Source organism: Gossypium hirsutum, chromosome A11 (assembly GCF_007990345.1).
Source record: "Gossypium hirsutum isolate 1008001.06 chromosome A11, Gossypium_hirsutum_v2.1, whole genome shotgun sequence".
NCBI lineage: Eukaryota > Viridiplantae > Streptophyta > Magnoliopsida > Malvales > Malvaceae > Gossypium > Gossypium hirsutum.
In genome coordinates this window covers 100,969,423-100,984,809 of record NC_053434.1, presented here as the reverse complement: position 1 = coordinate 100,984,809, position 15,387 = coordinate 100,969,423, and the positions used below count along the sequence as shown (strand labels likewise).

Here is a 15,387-nt window from a genome sequence, read left to right as displayed (position 1 = left end):
ACTGTTAACATAAGAATTAATAATAAAAAATAGTATATATATTTTGTTACCAATATGAGAATTTTCTATTGATAACAGAGATTCTTGTGCATTGAAATAAAATAAAAGAAAATAAGTAATGAAACATAGACGAAAACACATGAAATTAAATTAATATGACATTCCGTGGGTTGCATACAAAGCTTAACAACGTACCGATCTATTGCTGCATGCAAGGCATTTTAGCGGAAACTACTTAGGCTGCCTATTCTAGTTAGGAGAGAAAGAATGTTTCAATCTCTAATTTTCTTTTATTTTTCATTTTTTACCAATCAATTATTTATTAGTTGCAACACATATTCACATGATACAATGATACGAGTAGGGGTTCAAATTCTAGCTCAAGAATATATATGTTGTGCTTAACCTTTTACAAGGTAAGCCTAAAAGATCATAAAAATTAAAGCCCAACTTTGAATGTGATATATGCATGAATAAGGTAAATTTTATTAATTTAAATTCCTTGAAATTGTTTTTCAAGCTTAAAAGATCAATTGATTTATGTTGAGTTTTTAGACGAGATTTAGGTATTTCTGGATTAAGATGTCTCCGAAATGCACTTTTTAATCAGTTAATTTTGAGTCTGAAAGCTCAAATTATGACCATTTTAATGAGCACTGTGCAAGCAAAATTTCTATACGAGATTATTACAAGAAATTACAAATTTTAGTCCCATCCAAAAATAATTTGAATTGGACCTTGGTCCGTTGTTCCGTATCATTTGGTGTCAAGTTTGGACACTTTTTTGATTGTTTCTCTTTGTGCTAAAAATGTTTTCACCGTTGTTTTGAAAAGCCTAAAAAATATTGTTTTATATAGAAAATTTTTAAAGATTTAAGTTTTGAGTGGGTAAATGATCTCGTTTTGAGCTAAGATTTTATATATTGATCCATGGCACTATTGTATAGTGAAAAAATTATTTCTATAGATAAAATTTAAAAAAAATAAAAAATAAAAAATATGACAAAAGAGAAAAAATCATAAAATATTCCGTGGGCTGAGTTTTGTGCCAAAAATTACTAGATTTATTTTTCATCATTTGAGGAGGCTATAGATTTAATTTTGTAATTTTAGCATATCAAGAACACCTAAAACGAAAAACATCAAGTTGTTTTCCATTGTTTTGATTTGTCTGCTGAGTAGTTTTATTTTAATTGACTCTAACCTTATGATTTTTCATTTGTTTTAGCTTTTCTTGTTCCATTAAGTATTTTAACACATTCTTGTTTCTTGTGTTAGTGGGTACGAAAGAGTTTCCTTTCCTCTTTCCACGCAACATAATTTCTATTGGATTCGAGTTTTCCTTTAGCTTCTTAGAGCTCTAAGTCAGCCTTGCTAAAGAGTGATCCCAACGAATTCTTAAAGAAATACTAAATTTAATTACTCTTTAAAACTTACAAGCAAGAATATCTTATTTTATTTTTTGCCTTTTCGAGTTGGTTTTTTATTGCAAATGCATAACGGTGAAACTAAATTTTGCTTGATTAATTTTCTTGTTTGGGTGTTTTTGTTTTCAAATTCTCGTCATAGTGCGCACATGTAGTATTGAAGAGGAGAATGATAGACCTATAGCTAAGCATAAATTTCGTATGTGTTCCAAACATGCACGAACATGTTTCCAATGCTTAAAATTATTCTATTGTTCACGGATTTGTCAAGAAATACATTTGAACAAGATTCATAGAGAGATACACGCACTTAAATGACTTATGGAGAAGCAAAGAGAACGAGTTAGGAAATACATGTATTATGGTGAGAAGGACTTGTAACAACTTGAAATTCAGTGGTGTCGGAAAATGCAGTTTTGGAACCCCACTTCTATAAGCTAAGTCCATAAATATTAATTAAAAATATTTACATAGTTATTATGAAAATATATTAAAGTTTGATTAAGTAATTTAGTCAAAAATGTGGTTAATTGTAACACCCCTCACCGCATTCATCGCCGAAATAGGGTTACGGAGCATTATCAGACTTATAATACAATTAAACATTTATTTAGCATACATTTTCTCAATTCAGCCATTCATCATTCAGTCTCAAACAATTTGTCCCTAAAATGAGCCTACGAGGCCCTAAACATGCTTTGGAAGTGGTTCGGGACTAAACCGATAACTTATAAAACTTTTACAAAACTTTAAATTTTTTACTTAAAATAGGGGGCACACGCGCATGTCATAAGCCGAGTGGACATTCGAAATGGAAGCACATGACCGTGTCTCAGCCCGTGTCCAACCCCGTGTAACTCTCTAACTTAGGTCACACAACCAACACACACACCTGTGTGGCTAGCCTGTGTGCCCTAGAAATGGCCACACACCCCTGTGTGCCAGGCCGTGTGCTAGGCCGTACCAAACCTATAGGGTATACTGACTTATGCCACTCGGCCAAGTCACACGCCCGTGTGTGAGGCTGTGTAGAGCATACTGGCTTGATTTCAATTTCAACACCAGGGGACATATAGCCGTGTACTTGATCGTGTCATACACGACTGAGGCACACATCCGTGTCTCTGCCCATGTGGACAAAAATAGGCTATTTACCAAGCCATTTTACAACCAAATTGTCACACACCTATACCACAATTCAAAGCATCAACTCAAAGCATAATAGATATGAAATTCACCTCAACCAAGTATCATTTAAACCGTTTCAATGCCAACAATTGTAATATGCCCAAACCCGGCCTAGGCGCTATGGCCGAATCTGGCGGCATCACATGTGAGTGCTTTTCAGAAAAACCTTAGCAAGTTAAAAATCATCCAATTTGTTATCTTTACTTAAGTCGTGAAATCTCGATTCCAAATATTAAGTGAAAACATTTCATTAACGCGGAAGCTAAAACATTATTAATTCATAAATCAATAATTTAACAGTTTAAAAACGCCAAAATAAACCCAAAATAAATATTTAAATAAAGCAGACAAAATAAAGTGTTACTCAAAAATCTGTAAATATCTACCAGTGGTCACCATCGAGCCTTCCGTCACACCGATCTATCTACTGCTGGGGATTACCTAAACAAATAAATAAATAAAGGGTGAGTTTCGCAACTCAGTGTGTACATCCCCACAATATAACATGCATACAAACAGATAACAGAATACAGTCATAATTCGAGCCTGGGCCCTCACAGAATCATTATCAGATACAATCTTAGGGCTTCAGCCCACCTCAGATGTAACATACATAACGGACCAGAATAACAGAGTAAACCCACCAGCCCTGCACACCAACTCCGACCAACCCAACACACCATATGGGTATAAAATCGACCCACGCATCTCTGCACACCGTATATGGGGATATAATCAAAGCATCCAACCCTACACACCATAAAGTACCGCATCGCAGTATATTTCATAAGTATGCAGCTTAGTTACCAGATAACGGACTTATGAAACCCTTCAGATACTCCATTCACTTCGTCAAACCCACCCCAATGTAATGCATCATACTAGCATGGCATGCTATAATTTAGACAAACAGATCATACCTTTATTTACAGAATAGAATAGATCAGATAATCATGCTAAGTATATCATACATACCCATACATCACAGAATGAGGAGTCTAGATAAGGCTTACTGGCCCTACTACAGGTCACAGTCGGCTTGGGCGACCCGTGCAACCTTACAGAACATTTCAGATTAAAGGGGCTTACACGCAGGTGTACCTTACCCGTGTGGGCCCATACACCCGTGTGGGTCACACGGCCCAAATTGGCCTTGCCTGTGTGGATCATACGGCCTGGCCCAGATTCCCACACTCCCGTGTAGTTCACTCGTGTGGGCCTACACGCCCGTGTGGCCTACATGACCCATTTTCCTGAGCTTATAGGTCGCATACGGCCTACAAGCCATCACACGCCTGTGTCCGTCCTGCTCGTGTGGAACACGCACGGTCTAGCTCGTCAAACACACCGTTGTGTATCACCACACGGCCTCCACACGGGCAGTCTACATGCCTGTGTGGCGTCGACAGTTTCGATTTCAACTTCCGTCGAAACCCATTTCCTGTGCAATCGAGGTACACACCTTGTTTCGATAGAAGCCTAACGCATTCTCGGGCACTCCAGAACCTATTATTAACAAACCTGAGACCAATATCGATCATTTGAATGATTTACTAAGAATAGACAAATCCCGAAACGAGAGTTCCAATTACCTTCAACGAATAACAACGATTTTTCACTGTTTAGAACCCTGATTAGTGATCCATAGAACCTTGATAATCTCTTATACATTAAACAAAAATCCCTCTTAAACAATCTCCCAACGAAACCACGCAATATAACAAAACCATACTTATCGAATTCGCACCAAAACTAATCGAATGAAGGAAAACAGAGGAGAAAGATAAAAGAACCAAAATTTCGCAGCAAAGGTTTAGGAAGAGAGGAAAACGACAGAGATAGATAGGTTTTTGCAAAAAACAAAAAAGTGAAACACCCCTATTTCTACTATACCCTAATTCTCTAAAAACCCTACCACGCAGAGTTCTGGTAAAACACAACTCCCTAGCCTAAACTTGCAACAAAAATAATCTCGTTGCTACTGCAGAGATTCGAACTCAAAATCTCCAGGAACTCAACACCCCTCTTACCCACTAGACCAGCAGGCCCATTCTGTTAAGTTTTTTGCCAACAATTTCTTATAAGTCCACTAACTAAAAGTCAGGCTTACTCAAATAAAAACCAAAATTTTAGCTCATAACCACACAAGCAGACTAATATTATGCAAATTCATGCAAAAATTTATATTCAGATATCCCCCTACGCTACAATTTCACAAAAGCTGAAATTACCTAAATTTGGGGTGTTACAACTCCACCCCCTTAAAGAAAATTTTGTCTACGAAATTCACCTGATCAGAAAAGATGAGGATACTGCTGTCGCATTAAATCCTTTGGCTCCCAAGTAGCCTTCTCAGTGCTATGACTCTGCCACAGCACATTCACTAAGGGAATAGACTTCTTACATAAGACCTTAACGTTACGATCTAGAATCTGAACAGGCTCCTTTCGAATGTCAGATCCAGTCTAATCTCAATCTCCTCTACGGGCACAATTTGCGTAGGATTAGAGCGGTAGCACCTCAATATTGAGACGTGGAAGATGTCATGAATGCCATCTAACTCTAGAGGTAGCTCTAATTGATATGCGACTGGCCCTACTCACTTCAGAATCCGATATGGCCCAATAAACCGAGGGCTTAGCTTACCCTTGCGACCGGACCTCAGAACCTTTTTCCATGACGAGACCTAAGAAAAACCATGTCCCCCATAGAATACTCGATGTCCTTCCTCTTTAGATCAGCATAGGACTTCCATATATCAGAAGCTGCTTTCAGACGTTCTCGAATCAAACAGACTTTATCCTCAGTTTTTGATACCTGGACCTAGAACACGTCGCACACTTAACTCAATCTAGCACAAAGGAGTGTGACACTTACGACCATAAAGTGCCTCATATGGTGCTATCTGTATACTAGACTGATAACTGTTGTTGTAAGCGAACTCCGCTAAAAGCAAGTACTCCTCCCAAATGCCTCGAAAATTCATAACACATCCCCTCAACATATCCTCTAGTACCTGAATCATTCTCTTCGCCTGACCATCTGTCTGAGAATGAAATGCAGTACTGAAGTCAAGTCGTGAATCCAAAGCCTCATGAAGCTTTCCCCAAAATCAAAAAGTAAAATGAGGATCCCTATTAGAAATGATCAAGACAAGTACCTCATGCAGCCTCACTATCTCAGAAATGTACAGCTTAGCCAACTTCTGTAGAGAGAAGTCTGTCCTAACAGGGATGAAATGTACAGCCTTGGTCAATCGGTCTAGGATGACCCAAACAGAATCCTTCTTAGTGGGTGTTAGGGGCAACCCACTAACGAAGTCTATCGTTACTCACTCCTATTTCCACATCGGTATTTTAACTGACTGTAGCAAACCTGAAGGTAACTGATGCTTAGCTTTAACCTATTGGCACGTCAAACAGCGAGCGAAAAAATCAGTAACCTCATGTTTCAACCTTGGGCACTAGTACAACTCTTGAAGATCGTTATACATCTTGTTTCCACCAGGATGCATAGCATAAGAACTACTATGCACTTTCCTTAGAATTGACAGTCGCAAACCCTCATCATTAGGTACAAAGATCCTACCTTAGAAACACAATACTCCATCACTATTAATCCCAAAATCAGTAGTAGTCCCAGTCTCAACCTGACGGAATTGCCACTGAAGAGAATTATCCCCTAATTGCTTATCCTTAATCTGAGCCAGCCACGTCGGCCTAACCTACGACTCAGCCAGGAGACTCCCATCGTAAAAAAGACTCAATTGAGCAAACATTGCTTTCAGATCGGTCATAACCCTAATGCTTAACGCATCGGCCACCACATTGGCCTTACTAGGGTGATACTTAATACTGGAGTCGTAGGCCTTGAGCAGCTCAACCCACTGACGCTGCCTAAGAATTAACTCCTTCTGAATGAGGATATACTTGATACTCTGGTGATCAGTGTAGATAATACACTTCTCTCCATACAGATAATGCCTCCAAATCTTCAATGTAAAGACCACTGCAGCCAACTCTAAATCATGCGTCGGATAATTAGCCTCATGAGTCTTAAGCTGTAGAGACGCATAGGCAACTACCTTACCGTCTTGCATCAAGACGCAACCCAAACCTACATGTGACGCATCACTGTAAACTACAAAGTCCCTACTAGGCTCAGACTGTATCAGAACTGGAGCCTGAGTCAAACTTATCTTGAGCTTTACAAAGCTCTCCTACTGCGCGTCAGTCCAAACGAAATGAACTCCTTTACGCAACAACTTAGTTAACGAATCTGCGATTAACGAGAACCCCTCTACAAAACATCGGTAATACCCTGTCAGTCCTAGAAAACTGTGGATTTCTGACATACTCTTCGGCTGTTTCCAATCCAACACAGTCTCAATCTTACGAGGACCCATTCGAATCCCCTCAGCAGAAACTACATGACCTAGAAATGTCACTTCCCGAAGCCAGAACTCACACTTGCTGAACTTCGCATACAACTGTTTCTTATGAAGGATGTGCAGAACCACTCTTAAATGCTCGTCGTGCTCGTCCTCAGATTTAGAATACACCAAAATGTCATAAATGAACAACACCATAAATCGATCTAAGTAGGGTTGAAACACACTGTTTATCAAGTCCATAAATGCCGCTGGTGCATTAGTCAACCCAAAAGGCATGACTAGAAACTCGTAATGCCCATAACGAGTCCTAAATACCGTCTTATGCACATCGACCTCATTTACCCTTAACTGATGATAACCTAACCACAGATCAATTTTAGAAAACACTGAAGCCCTTCTAAACTGATCGAATAAGTCGTCTATCCTCGGAAGTGGGTACTTATTCTTAATTATTAACTTGTTCAATTGATGGTAGTCGATACACATCCTCATTGTACCGTCCTTCTTCTTTACGAACAGAACAGGTGCTCCCTACGGAGACACACTGAGACGAATAAACCTACGATCCAACAGCTCATGAATTTGAACCTTCAGTTCTACTAGCTCCTTCGGTGCCATTCGGTAAAGGGTAATAGACACCGAAGCTGTACCAGGAATCAACTCAATCCCAAATTCTGCCTCACGGCTCGGAGGCAATGTTGGTAATTCCTCTGGAAAAATATCTAGAAAGTCCTTTATAGTACAAATGTTCTTAACTGGTAAGTCCACAAAATCCGAGACACTGACGTAGGCCAAAAATGCCTCACATCCTTTCCTCACCAGCTTCTTTGCTACCAACGCAAATATCACATTACTCAGATAATTCTGTCGTTCTCTAATCACAACTATCTCATTATTCTCCTCGGTCCTTAGAACCACCCTCCTTTCAGCACAATCTAGACTTACAGGATGCTTCATCAGCCAGTCCATACTTGGAATTAAGTCAAACTCCCCAACCAGAAGTTCCATCAGATCAGCCAGAAATATCGTCCTTTGGACTTCCAACGGAACGTCTCTGAACAGTTTACTAACCCTAATAGACTGCCCCAATAGACTCACCACTGAAATCTCATTAGAAGCGCTCTCATACGGTATTCCCAAAGTCTCAGACACAGAACATGCAATGTAGGAATGTGTTGAGCCTATGTCTATCAGTGCAACATAAGGTACAATAAGGATTAAAAACGTACCCGTGATGACGTTCGGAGTATCTCCATCCTCACGACGACATACAGCATAGACAAGTGCAGGCTACCTCGCCTCAGTCGGCCCAGCACCTCGGCCCATACCGTTACCACCTCTAGCCTGGCCTCGGCCCCTAGGTGGCTGCTGAACTACCCTCGGAGACTGTGCAGTCTCAGTAGCCGGAGCTTGCATCTGATTAGTCCTCAATGGACAGTCCTTAACACGATGCTCAGAAGATCCACATCTAAGACAAGCTCTAATAGACCTCCAACACTCGCCCGGATGGTGTCTATTATAAAGCTGACAGATCACCACCCCAGCAGGTGCAACAATAAGCCCAACTCTCACGGGTCCATCAGATTTGACCTTTTTCCTAGGCCTCACCCCAGCATTTGAAAAACTCTACATCCCTCTTAGCCTTCCCTCTGTCACGGTTTTGACGCTCAGCGTGCTTAACCTCATCTGTAATCTTAGCCTTCTCGACCAACACAACAAACTCACGCTCTCTCTACGGAGCTATCAGGACCCTCAAGTTATCTCTAAAGCCATCCTCAAAACGAACACAACGCTCATACTAAGTCGCCACCATGCCTCGTGCATAACAAATCAGCTTTAGAAAGTCAGCCTCATACTCGACCATTGAACGGTCTCCCTGAGTAAGACTCAGGAACTCACGCCTCCTAGCGTTGATATAACTGGCCCCAACATACTTGCTCTGGAAAGCCGTCTTAAACAAATCCAATGTCAGACTGTCAGGATGAATGTCATCTTTAACCGTCAGCCACCACTGATATGCTTCATCGCAAAGCAATGGAACAGCCCCTTTGAGCTTCTACTCGGCAGTAAAATCCAGATCATCCATAATACATTCCGTGGCCTTCATCCAGTACTCAGCCACATTAAGAGCAACTCTAGTGGTGCCCTTGAATACCTCAGCCCCATTGGACCAGAGTCGTTTCGTAACCGACCCACGGCCTCCAGATCCAGCATTAGCCCCAACGACCCTCTCTAGAATTCGTAACATGGCCTGGGACAATGCGTCATCCCCAGTTGCACGATCTTGAAACTAAGCACCAGTCTCAGTAACAGGTGACACCGACGTCTCGCTAGTGTCCAGATTAGGGATCGTATCAGATGCAAATGACTCAGCTCGAATCCCTCTACGGCCTGTACCTCGGTCTCTAGTACCCAGTCCAAGAGTACCACGTGTGCTCATTGTAATTTTGAATTAATCTGTATTAAAAAATTTTATACAAATCAGTTTACAGTTTCGATAGTTGTTATCGGGTATTTTATGCAGAAGAGTTATCAGAGTACTCAGAGTTTGTTATCGCAAATCGTAGTCTACTACGGTTTTCACTTTATACTACCTAGAGCGTTTCAATAAGTATACTACCTACAGTAGTTTCACAGCAAACAATAGTATTTTCAAATAGAAATTCAGTATATTTTTATCATGCTTTCAAACAATTTCATACAAAGTTTCAGAAACTTACAGGATCGGCGCTGGAGACTCGGTGAACCACATACTTAATCATAGTATTTGAAAACATTTGAAAGTGTTTCTTTAAAACCAAACTTTGGAACCCAAAATTTACAGTCGAGTTTTAAACCTGGCTCTGATACCACTAAATGTAACACCCTCAAACCGGCCTAGGCGCTATGACCGAATCTGGCGGCGTCACATGTGAGTGCTTTTCAGAAAAATGTTAGCAAGTTAAAAATCGTTTAATTTGTTATATTTACTTAAGTCGTGAAATCTCGATTCTAAATATTAAGTGAAAACATTTCATTAACGCGGAAGCTAAAACATCATTAATTCATAAATCAATAATTTAACAGTTTAAAATCCCCAAAATAAACACAAAATAAATATTTAAATAAAACAGACAAAATAAAGTGTTACTCAAAAATCTTTAAATGTCTTCCAGTGGTCACCATCGAGCTCTTCGTCACACCGATCCATCTACTACTAGGGATTACCTAAACAGATAAATAAATAAAGGGGTGAGTTTTGCAACTCAGTGTGTACATCCCCACAGTATAGTATGCATACAAACAGATAACAAAATACAATCATAATTCAGGCGTGGGCCCTCACAGAATCATTATCAGATACAGTCATAGGGCTTTAGCCCACCTCAGATGTAACATGCATAACATACCAAAATAACAGAGTAAACCCACCAGCCCAGCACACCAACTCCGACCAACCCAACACATTATGTGGGGATAAAATCAACCCACCCATCCCTGTACACCGTATATGAGGATATAATAGACCCATCCAACCCTACACACCATAAAGTATCGCATCACAGCACATATCATAAGTTTGCAGCTTAGCTGCCAGATAACGAGCTTATGAAGCCCTTCAGATACTCCCTTCACTTCGTCAAACCCACCCCAATGTAATGCATCATACAAGCATGACATGCTATAATGCAGACAAATAGATCATACCTTTATTTACAGAACAGAACAGATCAGATAATCATGCTAAGTATATCATGCATACCCATACATCACAGAATTAAGAGTCTAGATAAGGCTTTCCGACCCTACTACAGGTCATAGTTGGCTTGGGCGACTAGTGCAACCTTATAGAACATTTTAGATTAAAGGGGCTCACACACTTGTGTGCCTTACCAGTGTGGGCCCACAAGCCCGTGTGGGTCACACGGCCTAATTTGGCGTTACTTGTGTGGATCACAGGCTTGGCCCAGATTCCCACACGGCCCATTTGTCTGAGCCCGTGCCTTGCACACGACCTACAAGCCATCACACACCCATGTCCGTCCTACCCGTGTGGCACGCGCACGGTCTGGCTCGTCAAACACACGAAGTGTATCGCCACACGGCCTCCACACGGGCAGTCCACACACCCGTGTGGTGTCGATAGTTTCGATTTTAGCTTTCATCGAAACCCGTTTTCTATGCAATCGAGGTACCACCTGGTTTCGATTGAAGCCTAACATAATCCCGAGCACTCTAAACCTATTATTAACAAACCTGAGACCAAAATCGATCATTTGAATGATTTACTAAGAATAGACAAATCCCGAAACGAGATTTCCACTTACCTTCAACGAATAGCGGTGATTATTCGATGTTTAAAACCCCGATTAGTGATCCACAGAAACTTGATAATCCCTTATACAACAAACAAAAATCCCTCTTAAACAATCTCCCAACGAAACCACGTAATTTATCAAAACCATACTTACCGAATTCGCGCGAAAACTAATAGAAGGAAAGAAAACGGAGGAGAAGGATAAAAGAACCAAAATTTCAGCAGCAAGGGTTTAAGAAGAGAGGAAAACAGCAGAGATAGATAGGTTTTTGCAAAAAAAGAAAAGAAAGTGAAACACCCCTATTTTCACTATCCCTAATTCTCTAAAAACTCTTCCACGTAGAGTTTTGGTAAAACACAACTCCCTAGCCGAAACTTGCAACAAAAATAATCCCGTTGCTACTGCAGAGATTCGAACTCAGAATCTCCAGCAACTCAACACCTCTCTTACCCACTAGACCAGCAGGCCTATTCTGTTAAGTTTTACCAACAATTTGTTATAAGTCCACTAACTAAAAGTCATGCTTACTCAAATAAAAACTAAACGTTTAGCTCATAACCACAGAAGCTGACTAATATTATGCAAATTCATGCAAAAATTTATATTCAGATATCCCCCTACGCTACAATTTCACAAAAGCCGAAATTATCTAAATTTGAGACGTAACAACTCCATCACCCTTAAAGAAAATTTTGTCTACAAAATTTACCTGATCAGAAAAGATGAGGATACTGCTGTCGTATCAAATCCTCTAGCTTCCAAGTAGTCTCCTCAGTGCTATAATTCTGCCACATCACCTTCACCAAGGGAATAGATTTCCTACGTAAGGCCTTAACGTCGCGATCTAGAATCTGAACAGGCTCCTCCTTGAACGTCAGATCCGGTCTAATCTCAATCTCCTCTACGGGCACAATGTGCATAGGATCAGAGCGGTAGCGCCTCAACATTGAGACGTTGAAGACGTCATGAATGCGATCTAACTCTGGAGGTAGCTCTAACTGATATGTGACTGGCCCTACTCGCTTTAGAATCCGGTACGGCCCAAAAAACCTAGGGCTTAGCTTACCCTTGCGACCGAACCTCAGAACATTTTTCCGTGGCAAGACCCTAAGAAAAACCATGTCCCCCACAGAATACTCGATGTCCTTCCTGTTTAGATCAGCATAGGGCTTCTGTCTATCAAAAGCCACTGTCAGACGTTCTCGAATCAAACGGACTTTATCCTCAGTTTTTGATACCAAATCTGAACCCAGAACATGTCGCTCACTCTACTCATTCCAACATAAAGGAGTGCGACACTTACGACCATAAAGTGCCTCATATGGTGCCATCAGTATCCTAAACTGATAACTGTTACTGTAAGCGAACTCCGCTAGAGGCAAGTACTCCTCCCAACTACTTCAAAAATCCATAACACATCCCCTCAACATATCCTCCAGTACCTGAATCACTCTCTCCGACTAACCATCTGTCTGAGGATGGAATGCAGTACCGAAGTCAAGTCGTGAACCCAAAGCCTCATGAAGCTTTCCCTAAAATCGAGACATAAAACGAGAATTCCTATCAGAAATGATCGAGACAAGTACCCCATGCAGCCTCACTATCTTAGAAATGTACAGCTTGACCAACTTCTGTAGAGAGAAGTCTGTCCTAACAGGGATGAAATGTGCAGTCTTGGTCAATTGGTCCACGATGACCTAAACAGAATCCTTCTTAGTGGGTGTTAGGGGCAACCCACTAACAAAGTCCATCGTTAGTCGCTTTCATTTCCACATCGGTATTTTAACATACTGTAGCAAACCTGAAGGTAATTGATGCTTAGCCTTAACCTGTTGACACGTCAAATAGCTAGAAATAAAATTGGTAACCTCACGTTTCAACCCTGGCCACCAGTACAACTCTCGAATATCGTTATTCATCTTGTTTCCACCAGGATGCATAGCGTAAGGACTACTATGCGCTTTCTTCAGAATCGACAGTCGCAAACCCTCATCATTAGGTACACAGATCCTATCTCAGAAACACAGTACTCCATCACTATTAATCCCAAAATCAGTAGTAGTCCCAGTCTCAACCTAACAAAATCACCATTGAAGAGACTTATCCTCTAGTTGCTTATCCTTAATCTGAACTAGCCACGTCGACCTAACCTGCAACTCAGCCAGGAGACACCCATCGTCAAAAAGACTCAACCGAGTAAACATTGCTTTTAGATTTGGCCAGAGAGCCTAGGCCGGGTTTGGGGGTGTTACAACAATATACAAGACACACAATATTCCAATTTTCCATTTAGTTCATGCTAAATATCAACTACTTCAAACATCAAAATGACTAAAATCAAATATGCATTATTTGGCCTAATTTCACAAGCATACTAACAACCACAAATCATCAATTTAACATTCAAAATACCTATTATCATCAATCATCACACAAACATCAACCAACTCAATTCACAAGACATAATCATACATATATGTACATGATTCAAACATGCCAAATATACTAAAATAAGCCATCACTCATGGCTATTTATACATACCAAAACATATACATTTACAAGCCAATTCATTTGACCAAAATCATTATCAAGTCATATCCAAAATGATCAAAATTCATTTACATGCCATATACTTAAAATACCAAGTTCATAAGTACCGATGATCCCCGAATCTGAGCTAGCTCTGAATTCACTATAAAACATAGATAAAATAAACAAAGTAAGTTATAAAGCTTAGTAAGCTCGTATGACATAAATTCGATATAATCATAACATATAATTTAACCATTGATCATAAGTATAAGAATTCACATCAACTAACAAACCTTTCAATAACTCATTCACTAAACTATATACTTTCTTCACCATTTCTTCGATTCAAAGCTAATATGGTGTATACAGATACCTGTACCATCACATACTAATCTCATACACATTCTCGTCTTTCATTTACTCGTTGAACCATTTGGAATAGAAGTTGAATACTCAAAGGCCTCACACGATAAGTACCTACACCATGGCCCGTAGCCAAATCAAGGTAACTTATCCGAAATACTGATATCATGGCCCGAAGCCAAATCAAATTATATGAATTGCTCGAAGCCAAATCGGTTTAACTTGCATCAGAAGTGCTATATCATGGCCCGAAGCCAAATCACTGTATCCCCTAATGACATGTCACTAGTATGTTAAACTATTCCTAAGGTTCAACCGGGATTTTGATTGTCGAATCGTCGTCGAATCTCTATCGTTCATATCTACAGTCTTGTATTCATAATTTATGCAATATAAAAGAATATAAAATACATTTGTATTGAAATTTATCATATATGAACTTACCTCGGATGCTAAAACGACGAATCGAGTTAACTATTCTGTAATTTTATTCTTTCCCCGATCTAAGTCCGTATTTCTCCTTTCTTAATCTAAATATATTCAAAATTGACTTATTCAATCATCTATTCATTCAATTTAGTCCAAAACACACTTTAAAACACATTTACACTTTTTCCCCACATTTTTCACAATTTAGTCCTTATTTCATAAAATCACAAATTAATGAAATTCATAATAAACCCATGCTAACTGAGGTTGCTATAGAAGGGCAAAATGATCAGCATGTCATAAAACATAAGGAAATAGGATGAATTTTAATTTTCGAGTCTAAGGGTAAAAATGTAATTTTGACAAAGTTTAGGGGAAAAATTGTAATTTTGCAAAAATTTGATTTTGGGTTAATTTGAATAATGTGAGTCCTCATTAGACTATATTTGAAATGATAGATTAAGGAAAAATTGAAATTCGGGCTAAAATTTATTATGCCCCTATTAGCCTATATTTTTTATTTATTTCACATTTTAACCACTAACTTTATACATTTATAATTAAATCCCTATTTTGCATTTTCACTAAAAATCACTTTACAAGACTTGCATATTTCATAATAAATATTCATAATCTATCATCAAACATCAAAGATCATACATAATCATCAATGAAAACTTTCAAAATCTTTAACAGTTTTGCAAAATAGTCCCTGGGCTAGCTAGTACTAGTTGCAACGATCACAAAAACATAAAA

The 15,387-nt window shown here is 39.4% G+C and overlaps 2 protein-coding genes across 2 annotated transcripts; both read right to left on the bottom strand.

Annotated features, from left to right (window-relative positions):
- Positions 1–4,909: 4,909 nt before the first annotated feature.
- LOC121210040 (uncharacterized) lies at positions 4,910–7,203 on the bottom strand. Its single transcript, XM_041082116.1, has 5 exons — positions 6,935–7,203; positions 5,776–5,839; positions 5,632–5,715; positions 5,313–5,438; positions 4,910–4,981 (listed from the first exon to the last, which is right to left on the bottom strand). The coding sequence occupies exons 1-5, from the start codon at positions 7,201–7,203 to the stop codon at positions 4,910–4,912; spliced, it is 615 nt and encodes a 204-aa protein (XP_040938050.1).
- A 336-nt stretch (positions 7,204–7,539) lies between these two features.
- LOC121210039 (uncharacterized) lies at positions 7,540–9,448 on the bottom strand. Its single transcript, XM_041082115.1, has 6 exons — positions 9,307–9,448; positions 9,164–9,240; positions 8,870–9,064; positions 8,639–8,740; positions 8,337–8,532; positions 7,540–8,195 (listed from the first exon to the last, which is right to left on the bottom strand). Exons 1-6 carry the CDS (start codon positions 9,446–9,448, stop codon positions 7,540–7,542), a joined length of 1,368 nt encoding a protein of 455 aa, XP_040938049.1.
- Positions 9,449–15,387: the final 5,939 nt, after the last annotated feature.